The 13,723-nt window shown below is 39.7% G+C and overlaps 1 protein-coding gene across 3 annotated transcripts in view; it reads right to left on the reverse strand.

The window, feature by feature from the left end:
• Positions 1-625: 625 nt before the first annotated feature.
• Positions 626-13,723, reverse strand: part of GRK7 (G protein-coupled receptor kinase 7) — a 31,715-nt gene continuing 18,617 nt past the window's right edge. Inside the window, exons 3-6 of one of the 3 annotated variants that reach the window (XR_012014843.1) lie at positions 10,503-10,777; positions 2,885-3,090; positions 2,617-2,736; positions 626-797 (exon numbers count right to left, since the gene is read on the reverse strand). Coding sequence is in view for 2 of the 3 variants with exons in the window: in XM_072792442.1 (XP_072648543.1) it covers positions 2,754-3,090; positions 10,503-10,777 (612 nt within the window). In the remaining variant the exon portion in view is untranslated. Of the gene's footprint in view, positions 798-1,893; positions 3,091-10,502; positions 10,778-13,723 lie in introns of those variants that run through there. The other 2 variants (XM_072792443.1, XM_072792442.1) reach the window with 2 other exon arrangements.

Below are 13,723 nucleotides of genomic sequence, written 5' to 3' on the forward strand. Positions count from 1 at the left end.
ATTACTTCTAGTCTTTGCAACAACCCTGAAAAGCTGTGTGACCTTGGGTAAGCTATAGAACATCTCCGAGCTTTAGTTTCTCATTTTTAAAGGAAGATTTATTTATTTACTTGAGGAGGAGGAGAGGAGTGGGTGGGCAGTGGGAGAGAGAGAATCCCAAACAGATTCCCCACTGAGTGCAGAGCCAGATGCGGGGCTTGATCTCATGATCCTGAGAGCACCATCTGAGCTGAAATCAAGAGTCAGACGCTCAACTGACTGAACCACCCAGGCACCCCAGTTTCTCATTTAAAATGTGAATAACAACACTGACAAGAGGCTGCATTTTACCTTACACCATATAGCTTCTCTTAGACAGTTGTCTTATTTCTCTATGGTGTCCCCCAAATACCCAGGATAGGGCTCAATATGTAACTTAACTCAACATATATTTACTTGGAGATTGTTTGAATATAGTTATCTTCCTCAATTACTTTCTTGAGTTAGTTCTAAGAAATGAAACACAGATTTCTACTAAAGTTTATCAAAAGCAGTAGACATTTACAATAAGGAACCAATGCAAGAAGACATTACTTTGAAATGTCTAATTATAAAGCTAAATACTAAAAACTCTACTCTTGGAAAGTTCTGTCTTGTGATTTTATTTTTTGTTAAAATAGACTTGTTACAAATTTCATCAAATTTTAATCTACTTTCTTGTCTTAGGAAAAAGAATCTGCTGGACACACCTGTATCTGCTTTGATGACCCAGGACTCTGCAGTGTCTCCAGAGCAGGATTTGGAGCATCAAGAACTTGCTGAGGATAGAGAATGAGCAGAAGGGTGAGTAGCAGATGAACTAACCCAGGACTTAAGTCCAAGAGGATTTCTTACTACTCCTGCAGGATATGGTTAATGCTGTCTTATAATTGAGGATTATTGTTAGCTGGATTCCAGTTAACCAAATATTTTTGACCAGTGTTTTTGCAACTCTTGGCTCCCTTAATCAAGAGAGAAAACTTTTAAAATGATTCAGCCAGGTTTCTCACCACTGGGACAAGTGAGATTTCCTAATGCACACATACATCTTTTTTTACCCTTTTTAAAAATTTCATTTTATTATTATTTTTAGTAAGCTCTATGCCCAACATGGGGCTTGAAGTCACAACCCCACTCTGAGGTCAAGGGTCACATGCTCTACCAGCTGACCAGCCAGGTGCCCCCCTTTTTTTCTTTAAGTATAATCACCTCAGATTTATATTTATTTGTGCCCCAAATATTTTTTTGCACCCTTAGAATTTTCACTTTGGCTGTGCTCATGAGAAGTGCTAATTCTACAATAAAGTTCTGGCTGGGTAGCCACTTGAAATGAGGGCTACCATTTGTTTAAATCAGCTGCCAAAGCCTATATTTCTCCTTCATTCAAGTCTTGAAAGAGCCAAGAGCCTTAGAGCCAAAAGCCTACTTCACAAGATATGTGTGAAGAACTACAGTGTACAAGGACAGGAAAGTCTACAGGATGAATACAGATTATCTTCAGTTTCATATATACTGCAACTGCCAAAATTATGTGTTTTGGGGGTATTTGAAAAGTTGCTACCCCCCCCCCCCAAAAGTTGCTCCCAAATGTACAGTTGAAACCTTGAGCAACCCAAACAAGAACCCTACATAACAGCATTTAAGCCTATGTGGCATGGTTCTCAAACTTGCCGGACATTAGAAGCACCTAGGGAGCTTTTGAGAATCTAGATGCCCAGACTGCACCCCAGACCAATTAAAATCTGGGGGTAAGAGTCAGACATTGGTACTTTTAAAAGATCCCTAGGTGATTCCAAAGTTCAGCAAAGTTTGGGAACTAATGGCATGTGGAAAAATACATGTAAGCAATTTGTAGCATGTTACCTAAAGGACTCAACTTACAGAATACTTTAATTCACAGATCTCGTGAGTGTTTATGTTTAAAATGCTTCAACATTATAATGGTAAAATACTGCCGGAACATGACAACGAGACTTTCGGTAAGTTAAAAATTATTCTGTAATTTTAAATATTGCCCAAATATTACAATCCACTCCTTTTTAGGGGGAGGATATAAGGAACATTTATTTCCAGCTTTCAAATCCTTTTTATAACTACAGAGGCAAAAGAAATACTGAAAGATGAAGGGAAGAAAGGATATAAACAAAGAAAAACTAAAATGATTATTTACCAAGAATTGCAAATGCTCATTTTCTGAGCATTACCACAACGTTCCATTCTCTATTCCTAGGACTTTGTGTAATTTTCAGGGACATGATGGTGGCGGGCTCATGCTTTTAGTTTATCAAAATAAACCTGAATGTTCCTTTTCCCAGGCCTCAATGAAAACTGAGACTTTACTCATCTTTATGAAAAAAGAGAGAAAGAAGAAAGAGGTGGGGAGAGAGAGAGAGAGAGAGAGGGAGAGAGAAGGAAGGAAGGAGGAAGAAAGGAGAGGAAAGAAGAGGAAGGGAAGGAGAGAGAGGAGAAAAGGGGTAGAAGAGGGGAAGAGGAGAGGAGGTAAGGGGTAGGGTGGAGAGTGAGAGAAAGGGGAGGAGAGCGGAAAGAGTGGGGAGGTGGAGGGGAGGGGAGAAAAATGTGTCCTAGTGGTAAGCTCACCTGTCCTTTGAACTGTTCTATGGTTGAAATGCCCCTCCTGATTGATCAGTCCTCATTCAACAGATTTTCATGTGTTAGGAACATTCAAGGATTATGTCAGCTGAGATTCCTGCTGCCCATCTGGTAGAGAAAACAACTTATAATAACAAACACACACCAGACTTGGATGAATTACCATCCCCACAACCTGCAGGCCTGTTGGGGTCGTTCAATTCTTCAAACAGTCCTGTTTCTATAATCTCTTCCTGCCATGCTATGGGGACAGCACCTGTTGCAAATCTTTGGAAGAACACCTTGTCTTTATCATCAAATTCGATTCCCCGAACCTCAGAGAAATCTTCAATTTCAGCAATGTCTTTGGCATAAACCACTGAAGGATCTGGCACAAATGGGGGCTCAACCAGGCCAGCTTCCAGGCGAGCAAAATTGATGGTTTTGAAGAAAGGGTGTTGCCTGGGATCATCAGACTTCTCTCTGTGAAGAAAGGAGATGGTCAGCCTTAGACACAGTAACAAACCAAAACAGGAAATGTTTTAACAATACGAAGTGTGTAGTATTCTTTTCCTGCAATACATTTTATTTTAATTTCAAAGACAATATAACGATGTAAAGAATAATTTGGAAAAATAATAACTTGAAAAATCACCCATGATTTTTAAAAATTTACCCACAATTCCATCTTATGCAGACAGTAGCATCTTCGTTGTTTGCAGATAAATTTCACATGTAGATCTAATCTTCAGAGTCAAGCAGTTGACATGACTTTTATTTTTAGTGCTCTATGGAAATACAGGCAAAATTCAGTGGAACCCGAACCTGCTTGCCTACAACTTCCAGTCATTGCACTTTGCTCTACTCTTCAGGGTCACATTGAACAAGGGAAGCATGTCTCTTCCCACACAGCCCCCCTCACATTCTAAAGACAGCACCCATATCTCCTCACTCTTCATATAACATGATTTTTAGGAGCTCCACCTACCTCCCCAACTGCCACAATATTTTTAAAGATTTAAAAAATCCATTAGTAATTTTTAGTAGCATCCATTCAATGCTCAAGACTATGGCTATTTTTTATCAAGCCCTTCTTCTTTGTGTTAGAAATAATTCCAGTATTTGCCTTAGAATAAGGGGGGGGGGTGGGGGAAATGTGTTTCCAACTGTGTGACCTCTTGTTAATGATCTATTGCTGTGTAACAAACTGCCCCAACATTCAGTGGCTTAAAACAACATTATTATCTCCGTTTCTGTGGGTCAAGAATCTAGAACCAGTTTAACTGGGTGCCTCTGGCTCAAGGTCTTTCATGAGGTTTCAGTAAAGCTGTTCATCGGGGGGCACCTAGTAGCTCAGTGGTTGAGTGTCTGTCTTTGGCTCAAGTCATGATCCCGAGGTCCTGGGATCAAGTCTCGCCTCATGCTTCAGCCTGCTTCTCCCTCTGTCTATGTCTCTGCCTCTCTCTGTGTGTCTCTCATGAAAATAAATAAATAAAATCTTAAAAAAAAAAAAAAAAAAAAAAAAAACTCTTCATCAAGGCTATGGTCTCAACTGAAGGTTCAGCTGGGGTTAGGGGAGGAAATCTGCTTCCAAGCTCATTCACATGGTTATTGGCAGGTCTTCATACCTTACCACATGAGCCTCTTCACAAAGCTACCTTATAACTTTACAGCTGGCTTTCCCCAGGGCAAATGATCAGAGAGGGAGGAAGGGAGGATGGGAAAGAGAAAGAGTGAACCCAAGATAAAAGGCACAGTCTTCTTACTACCTAATCTTAGAAATGATATCTTATCACTTCTGCCATGTTGTTAGAAGCAGATGAATAAGTCCAGCCTACCCTTAAGGGAAGGGATTACACAAGAGTGTGGATAACAGGAGGTTGGGAGGAACGCCTGAGTGGCTCAGCGGTGAGGGCCTGCCTTTGGCCCAGGGCATGATCATGGGGTCCCAGGATTAAGTCCCACTTCGGGCTCCCTGCATGGAGCCTGCCTTTCTCTCTGCCTATGTCTCTGCCCACCCCCCTCCCCGTGTCTCATGAATAAATAAAATCTTAAAAACAAAAAAGGAGGTGGGGATCTTTGGGGGCACACTAGGGGCAGCCTACTGCACATTTCTCTTGGTTCCTCTTAAGTACAGGTTTTTGTTTCATTTTGTTTTGACAGAAAAGTCGATTTATGTCCTAAATCAACCTTGGTAAAAATTAATCACTTTCATACGTTTCCTTTTATTTTTATTCCAGTTATCAAAAAGCTTTTAGGAAAAGGATTGAGGAATTCTCCCTTTAGAGACTTCCTACTATGTCAGATAATTACTGCAGTGGACTCTAACAGGTCCAAAACACAATCATGATGTTACTAATAACAATAGTGAGAATAACTGGCATTTATCCTGAACTCACTTTTAGTTCACAAAGTTAAGCTCTGCATTTATGTTATCGCATTTAACCATCACAATAATGCCTGTCTGTCTTTTCATTGTATTTTTAACCTCTTTATTTGCTTCTGCATTCATAAATAGCTGTGCGTCTGAAAAAGCCAAAAAACACAGGTGAATTTTTCAAAGGAAAATTATAATAAAATATTATTATGGAAAAGAGAAATCCAGCTGGAGGCATTTGATGCCCAGCCATTCCCTGGGTTGTTCTGTGATTCAGGTCTAGCCCCATCCAGGATGGATGATGCAGGACTCCTTGGACTTTTCTCATTATGACCCAACTGGAAAACAAGCATGGAGAACTGTATCATGAGATACTACAAGGTGTCTGTGTCTTTTTTATCCCAAGCCACCAAGTCTCCATCAATTGAAAGGAAGGAAAATGCAGGCTTGCTGTCTTCTAGAACCTAATGACTGATGTCTGTGTGGTTTACATCCCGTAGAGTCAGAGCTTTGAGGGAGGGTTACTGAGATAATTCAGTAAGATGGATTTTTCTCTTAATTTAGGTTTACTGAGGTATAATTTACACAGCAAATGGTGGTGGGGAGGATATCAGAGAGAATTTAAATGTAGCAGAACAAGGACAGACCTAGAATTCCACCTAAGGAGATAAGGAATGAACCCCAAGATTTTGTGTCTCAAAGAAAACAAAGGAGTTGGAATGGGTCCAGGTGCCATGAGGAAGGAGCTGGAAACCCCTTGATGGCCACCAGCAGGTATGAACACACTGTCCTAGGGGTCAAGAGAGCACCTTAACCTCACTCTGAGCAGCTTTAACGTGGATAAACAAAGAGTGCCCAGGGGCTCAGGAACCTTGAGAAACTTGCCAAGCCAGTCTTGACAAGAGGGTGAACAGTTCTGTCTGTGGTTGCTGATGCTAACAACAAGACTAGGCTTTCCAACCCCTATTCCTTTTACTCAGTGTCTGGGCCACTGCAAATCTGATCGCTTTATCCTTTGCACTAATGACTCTTACCTCAGTTCTGTAATTAGAAATCACATGGATATTATTATTTTACTCTTGAATCTTTCCCTGACAGCTTCATTCAGGGACTTTTGGCCCATCATTATGCAGTGCACTTTGGACAAATAGGAGAGGCTATTGATGGAGGCAACATCTTTTGCAATAGCCAGCCTGGCAGTGGCAGGAAGACTTCTCCTCTTGACTGGAGTAGATTCTATTTCGGAGCATTTACAGGAGCTCTTGTATTACTGAACCCCACAGAGAGATTATGACGCATTTTCTTATAACAGTTAATGAAGGAAAGATACCAACTGAGCATACTTGAAGACCACTCTGTGGGGTTTGGTCTGCCAGGAACAGTACGTATTGGTACGAAATTACATGTTGGGGAAACACTTAAGTCAGAGATTTGCATGGTTATTTGATCTTGTTCTGCTGTATTGACTGGAGGAAAACCTGCAAAGTGCTTAAGTGGTCTTCAGCTTTTATTTTATTAGAAAACATCATAAACCCTATCTAGAGCCTTTGTGAGCGGCTCTGAAAAGCTTTCGACTTCTATGCAAAATTAATTCACAGACCTACAAAGACAAAGGAGGAGATGCTTTCAATGATGCCTAAAGAAGGAAAAGTGTTTTAAAATTTATTTCAAATGTTTGTGAATGCAAGAGGGAAGGGGCACTTGACCCCTCTGCCATTTAACACGTTGTGTAGGCATTTGCTTGGCTTTGAAGGACACCACTAAATTCATCAAACATTCTCTCATTTTAATTTAAAAAATATACAGAGAGCTGAAATAAAAATGTTAGAAGGTTTTCTCTTTCACCGAACAGCTGGTTTTTATATGCCTTTTCTCTAATGTTGTAAACAGTTTTATTCAAAACAGTCACAACAACAGATGCTTTATAAAAAAAGTTTTGCTTGATGGAGCAGCTTCAGGCAATGATCCAGAGCTTTAAGGTGGTATTTTCCTGAAGAAGTTTGTCAATATTTCATTTTATATACCCAAAGTGTGTTTATAGAGTATCAAGATAGATTTTCAATCAAACATGCCAAGTGGGTGGTAGTCCCTTCAGGGAGGTCATCTGAAGAGACTGCTTTTTCCTTGCTGCCTCTTCCACTGTTGGTGTGCCCTCTTATATTCCCTGCCATATAGTAGAGATGGTCAGTAGTCACCATTTCTGGTTCTTCTCTCCTTCCTGGGCACGTGGAAGGCAACACTAGCCAGATCCTTCAACCTGGTATAGGGCCAAGGGCTCCTTCTGGCCAAACCGAAGTGAGTGTAGGTCACTTCCCTGCTGAGGCAGTACAAAGCTCCTCTTGGTTCTCTACCCTTTCTTCTCTTGCTATCTCTTCTCTTGCTATAGTGACTGGAAGCCTCAAGTTCCAATGGAGCTGTCAAATAGAAAGTAGCCTGGCTTTCTGAGTCACTGCTCCAAAGGGAGATACCCGAAGGGCTGCTGCACCCATAATGGACTTTGTGTGAGTGAGAAAAATTCCTTTCATTTCAAGCTGTGGAGACTATGGGATTTGCTTGTTATCATGACATGGCTGATTCTGACCACACTAATACAACAATGTTGGAAGCTATACAGGAAAATCAGTTCCAGGTTTTACTTCGCATAAACGTAGAGATTCCGTCAAATTTCAAAGTGCTCATTTGTTAGCTTGGTATCTGTCATGCTTTGGAAGTTATTACAAATGGATTTTGTTTTGCTATTTAAAGAAATGAGGTTGAAAATTAAAAGCTTATCTCCATATTCAAATATTTTGAATTAAGGCAGCCTCTTCTAGAGCCTTCACCAGCAGCTACTTGGAAGATTTAGGGTAATTTTACTGACTACATTCTGGGGTAAATATTAAAAATCAGTCCTAGGGATCCCTGGGTGGCGCAGAGGTTTGGCGCCTGCCTTTAGCCCGGGGCGCGATCCTGGAGACCTGGGATCCAATCCCATGTCGGGCTCTCGGTGCATGGAGCCTGCTTCTCCCTCTGCCTATGTCTCTGCCTCTCTCTCTCTGTGTGACTATCATAAATAAAAAATTAAAAAAAAAAAATCAGTCCTATAACTTCATGTTGTAGCTTTCGTATTTGTATATATTTTAAATTTTTGAAAATTCAATCTAAGAATTTAGACGTTCAAGCTCATAATTTAGCCAAAATATTATCTGCTATCTCTCTTAGAATAAACTAGTAATAATTGCTATCACTTTTTGAACAGGTCTGAACATACATTATATCTAACTTTACATATGTCATATCTAAACCTCAAAGTATCCCACTGTATTAGCCAGGATTCTCTAGAGAAACAGAATCAACAGGATGCTGGGGATCCCTGGGTGGCTCAGCGGTTTAGTGCCTGCCTTCCGCCCAGGGCATGATCATGGGACTCCCAGGATTGAGTCCCAAGATCGACTCCCGCATCCGGCTCCCTCAGTGGAGCCTGCTTCTCCCTCTGCCTGTGTCTCTGCCTCTCTCTCTCTCTGTGTCTCTCATGAATAAATAATAAAATCTTAAAAAAAAAAAAAAAAGAAAAACAGGATGTTGAAGGGGTCCAGAATGTACCACAGTAGCATAAAAATTATTTTGAGCTGAAGGCATTTGCAAGTCAACAGATACAGGTTTTGAACTCCCCTTATCGGCCTAGAAGCAAAGACTCCCCCAGAAACTCAACTCATAAATCTCCCTGGGAGTTTTAGAGCTGGGAAAGCTTGACTCTTCCGTCTGCACCACACCTAAACAGACAGATTGTCACAAAACTATCATTATCTCCCATCTCTTCTCCTGAGGACCCATTTATCTCTCCTAAAGTCATTTGTTTTCACAGAAGTGCCCTTCCCCCCACCAATTCTAAGAAATTATTTGTTTTCCTGCAAGTACCCTTCTCCTCCTCCCCTTCCTCTATTCAGGTGGCCTATAATTCTAATTGATCCCAGTCACATTTTTCTGTGAACTCTTGTATATGTGCATCAATAAAAACCTGACTTTTTCTCTTGCTAATCTGTTTTTTGTCAGCTTAGTTTGCAGGCCTCCAAACCTAAGAGGGTAGAGGAAAAGTTTTTCTCCCTGACAGTAATGTGTGTATGTATATGAGAGCAATTGAGAGAGGGAGAGAGAGAGTGAGAGAAGAGAAAAAGAGAGACAGAGAAAGAAAGACAGAAAGAAAAAGAGAAAAGGGAGGGAGGGAGGGAGGAAGAAAGAAAAAGAAAAGAAGGAGGGAGAGAGAGGGGAGGGAGGGAGGGAGGGAGGGAGGGAGGGAGGGAAGAAGGAAAGAAGGAAGTAAGGAAGGAAGAAAGGAAGGAAGGAAGAAAGGAAGGAAGAAAGGGAAGTAAAAAAGGCAGAGAGAAGTTTATTTTAAGGAATTGGCTCACACAATTGTGGTGGTTTGGCAAGTCCAAATCCTGCAAGGTAGGCTGTCAAGCTGGAGACTCAGGGGAAGAGTTGCACTTCAAGTCCAAAGGTGTTTTGTCAGCAGAATTCCCTCTTCTCCCAGGGAAGTCAGTCTTTTTCTGTTACAGCCTTCAACTGATTGGATGAGATCCACCCACATTATGAAGAATAATCTCCTTTACTCAAAGCCTACTGATTTATATATTAATCTTAACTAAAAAATACCTGCACAGAAATCTCTAGAATAATTGATTATCTGAGTATTGTAACCTAATCAAGTTGTCAAAAAATTAGTCATTACACCTCTAAATCCCCCATTTTGAAACATGAAGATATTGAGACTCTGAGAAAGTAGTTCAATTGCTTGAGGTAAAATGACATACAGAGCTAGGATGTGAGTCTATGTTTGTGAATCTAAAGTCCTTCGTTTTTTCTTTGTAGAACACAGTCATCCACTGCCCAGGTCAGCTTTTACTTCTTTTGTTTCTCCTAAAATATCTTGATCTTACTATTCCACGTAAGCAATAAAACTCAACTTTCTTCAAAAGTAACATCAACTGTATTTAACATACCTGGCAATAGTATATGTACTCACTAAATATCTGTTGACCAGTTGACATCTTGCAGAGACATTTAAAAGGGGCAGAATTTTCCAGAGCTATAACTTTCCAGTACTGATGGGTTTTAAGTTTTAGTTTTAATTTTATTCATTTTTGAATCATTTTATTCCCATGATTCAAAATTCAAAAGATAATAGGGTCATAGAGTGAAAATCCTCATTTGCATACTCGTCACCTGCCCCTAATTTCTTTTTCTTAGAGGCAACCAATCATAGACATTCTTTGTATACTCTGCCCAAAATATTTGGGTTCATGCTAGGCAACTATTTAAATTATAGATTTCTTTTCTTTCTTTGAAGTATGCTGTTTTGCACTTCACTTTTTTCACTTTAAGATATATCTGAGATCATCCTACATTGAGTGCTCACGGTGTTTGAAAGTATTGGAAATATGTAACTATATAATATGCAAAGAATAATAGGAAAATAATAATACTGAATCCTGTGGACAATGTTGACATGGCTAATCACCTCTATTTTATGGTAGTTTACCTGCTTCCTAAACGTTGCTCTGGTTTCTTAGCCAAGAAGAGTCTGCAAATATCTTTTGCTTCCTCTGTGAAGTTATCATGTTGGAATTGGACGTCTTCTTTCAGGGTTCTTTGCTTTAAATCCTCTTTACTGACTTTTTCCTTGTAATCTTTGAATGGTGTCCGTCCAGCAACCATTTCATAGATACTGCATCCCATTGCAAACCAGTCCACAGGATAGGAATAACTCACTTTTTCCATTAGGATTTCAGGAGCCATATAACCATTGGTTCCAGCCTGTAGCACCCCAAACAAGAACAAAACAAAAACACTAATGTGAGTATAACAGATGCTGCTGATTGCCTGTCCAATGCCCATTCTCCTTTTCTTTCTTTGTGAAGGGGAATCCTAACTTATTTGGGGTGGCAATGTGTCTAACCTGATCTAGCCTCTGCTTTCCTAGCAGCCTCTGGTGGAGCTAGTGCAGGCCATGTCATCCATTCTGGCCAATAAGAAGTAAAGAGAATTTAGATGGAGTGCCTTCTAAAGATTTTATTTTATTTATTTATTTATTTATTTATTTAGTTGTTAGTTAGTTAGTTATTTGAGAGAGAGAGAGAGAGAGTGAGAGAAAGAAAGCACAGAGGGAGAGTGAGAAGCAAACTGCCCACCAAGCAGAGACCTGTTCCTGGGCTTGATCCTAGGAGCCATAGATCACAACCAAGCTGAAGGCAGACATTGAGCCACTCAGGAGCCCGGCTGGAGTGCATTCTAAAAGAGACAGATGAGGAGTGCCTGGGTGGCTCAGACAATTGACTCTTGATCTCAGCTGAGGGTTCATGCTAGGCATGGAGCCTACTGAATAAATGAATGAATGAACAAATGAATGAATAATAAAATAAAGGGATAGATGAAGCTGCCCTTGAAATGGGGAGGTCACGTAGCCCCACACTTCATCATTAAGGTAAAAACTTCAAGTGGATGTCTCTATGATTCCCCTAACCTCTGCCTCTGTATTTTACTCACAGATAATAGAAAATTAGATGCATAGTTTTTAAAGGTTGAACACTTTATTGCTAATATTGAGTGTTTATATACTATCTGGTCTCTGATTCTTACTCTATTTGCTATATAACAATATTAATATCACACTCTGTGTCTGCATTAAAAAATTAGCATAATCATTTTAATCTAAAAAATTCCACACATGAAATTTCATTTAACATGCCTGACTATATTTTGCAGGCACATTTCTACTGACAATACATGCCAAATAACCACTGGGTTAAAAACATATTTTTTTATATAACATAAAATTTACCCTCTTGGGGCACCTGGGTGGCTCAGTGGTTGAGTGTCTGCCTTTCGCTCAGGTCATGATCCTGCAGTCCTGGGATTGAGTCCCACATTGGATTCCTGGTGGGGAGCCTGCTTCTCTCTCTGTCTGTGTCTCTGCCTCTCTCTCTGTGTGTCTCTCATGAATAAAGAATTTTTTTTAAAAAATTTACCTTATTAATAATTTTTAAATATACAGTTCGAGAGTACTAAGTACATTCACATTGTTGTGCAACCATAATCACTTTCTATCTCCAGAACTCTCTTTATCTTGCAAAACTGAAACTCTAGTCCCATTCAACAACTCCCCATTGCCCCCCACACCTACCCCAGGCCCTGGCAACCACCATTTTACTTTCTGTCTCTATGAATCTAACTACTCCAGGTACCTCATGAATATGGAATCATGCAGTTATTATCTTTTTGTGAATGTGTTATTTTAATACATTAATTCAACAGATTTTTAAAAAGATTTTATTTATTTATTTATTTATTTATTTATCTATTTATTTATTTATTTATTTATTTGAGAGAGAGAGAGATGGAGGGAGTACATGTGTGTGCAGGAGGAGGGGCAGAAGGAGAGGGTGGATGAGAGGGAAGGAATCCCAAGCAGACTCCAGGTCAAGCACAGCTCCTCACATGGGGCTCGATCCCACAACCCTAAGATCATGACCTGAACCAAAACCAAGAGTTGGACAGTTAACTGATTGAGCCACTGAGGTGTCCCCAACAAATATTTAATGAATATCTATAACATAACTTATAACTATATACACACACATACACAAACACATATGTTTTCCAAAAACTAACTTGTTTTTGGCTAAAGTATAATGTATGACCTCTGTAGCAATTAAAAATTCAAAGAACACCCTAAAATGATAATAAGCTTCTATTAGTCCATAAAAATGATATTATAATTATTAGCAGAGTTGTGAGAAACAGAGGTGCTCTGTAAATTGACTCATACTTTTAGGAGAGCAGTAAGATATAGAGTCATAGCAAATAATATGTACCAACTGTTCCTATCCTTCAACCAGGTTACTTAATCCTGAGTATATACCTCAAAGAAATGACTCAGAAAAAAGAAAAAGGAATCTACATTGAGGTGTTCATAGCTCCATTATTCATAATGGTCACAAGCTGGAAACCTCCAAATGCCCATCAGTAAAGACAACAGATTAGAGTCTATTGCTAATACCAAGAAGTTTATATATATATAATGGACTTCACACACTTATTACAAATATGCATTCCAGTACATCAAAAAAGGTTGGAAAGGGATGCCTGGGTGGCTCAATGGTTGAGCATCTGCCTTTGGCTCAGGGTGTGATCTGGGAGTCAGAGGATCAAGTCCTGCATCAGGCTCCCTGCATGGAGCCTGCTTCTCCTTCTGTCTGTGTCTCTGCCTCTCTCTGTGTGTCTCTCATGAGTAAATAAATAAAATCTTTTTTTAAAAAAAAAAGTTGGAAAGTGTTACTTGTGTATTGGGTGATTTTTTTTTTTCTGATTCCTTAAGTATATGTTTTTCTATGCACTATACATATAATGCCTTAGGAATATTACATTTCATAGATAATTTCTACATGGATAATAACAATGAAAATTATATATGACCCAAGCACTAATGGGAAGTAGTTGGCTTGTTCTGGAAGTGACTGGGGTCTGACAGACTGAGCATGAGTCAGCATGGCACTGCTGTTTTCATAGAAGCTGATATATAATTTGGGTGACCATACGTTCCGGTTTGCTGGGTACAGTCCCAGTTTACATTTGTTGTCCTAGAATCTTGTCTAGTTTTGCATTTCTCCAGACAAAAGGGTCCTGTAGGCTCCCCTGAGACCCAGGATGAAGTCTTACTCATCTTTATATCCAAACTAGGAATTTACTGTAGGGCCTCACCAT

This window comes from Canis lupus, chromosome 22 (assembly GCF_048164855.1).
Source record: "Canis lupus baileyi chromosome 22, mCanLup2.hap1, whole genome shotgun sequence".
Classification (NCBI taxonomy): Eukaryota; Metazoa; Chordata; class Mammalia; order Carnivora; family Canidae; genus Canis; species Canis lupus.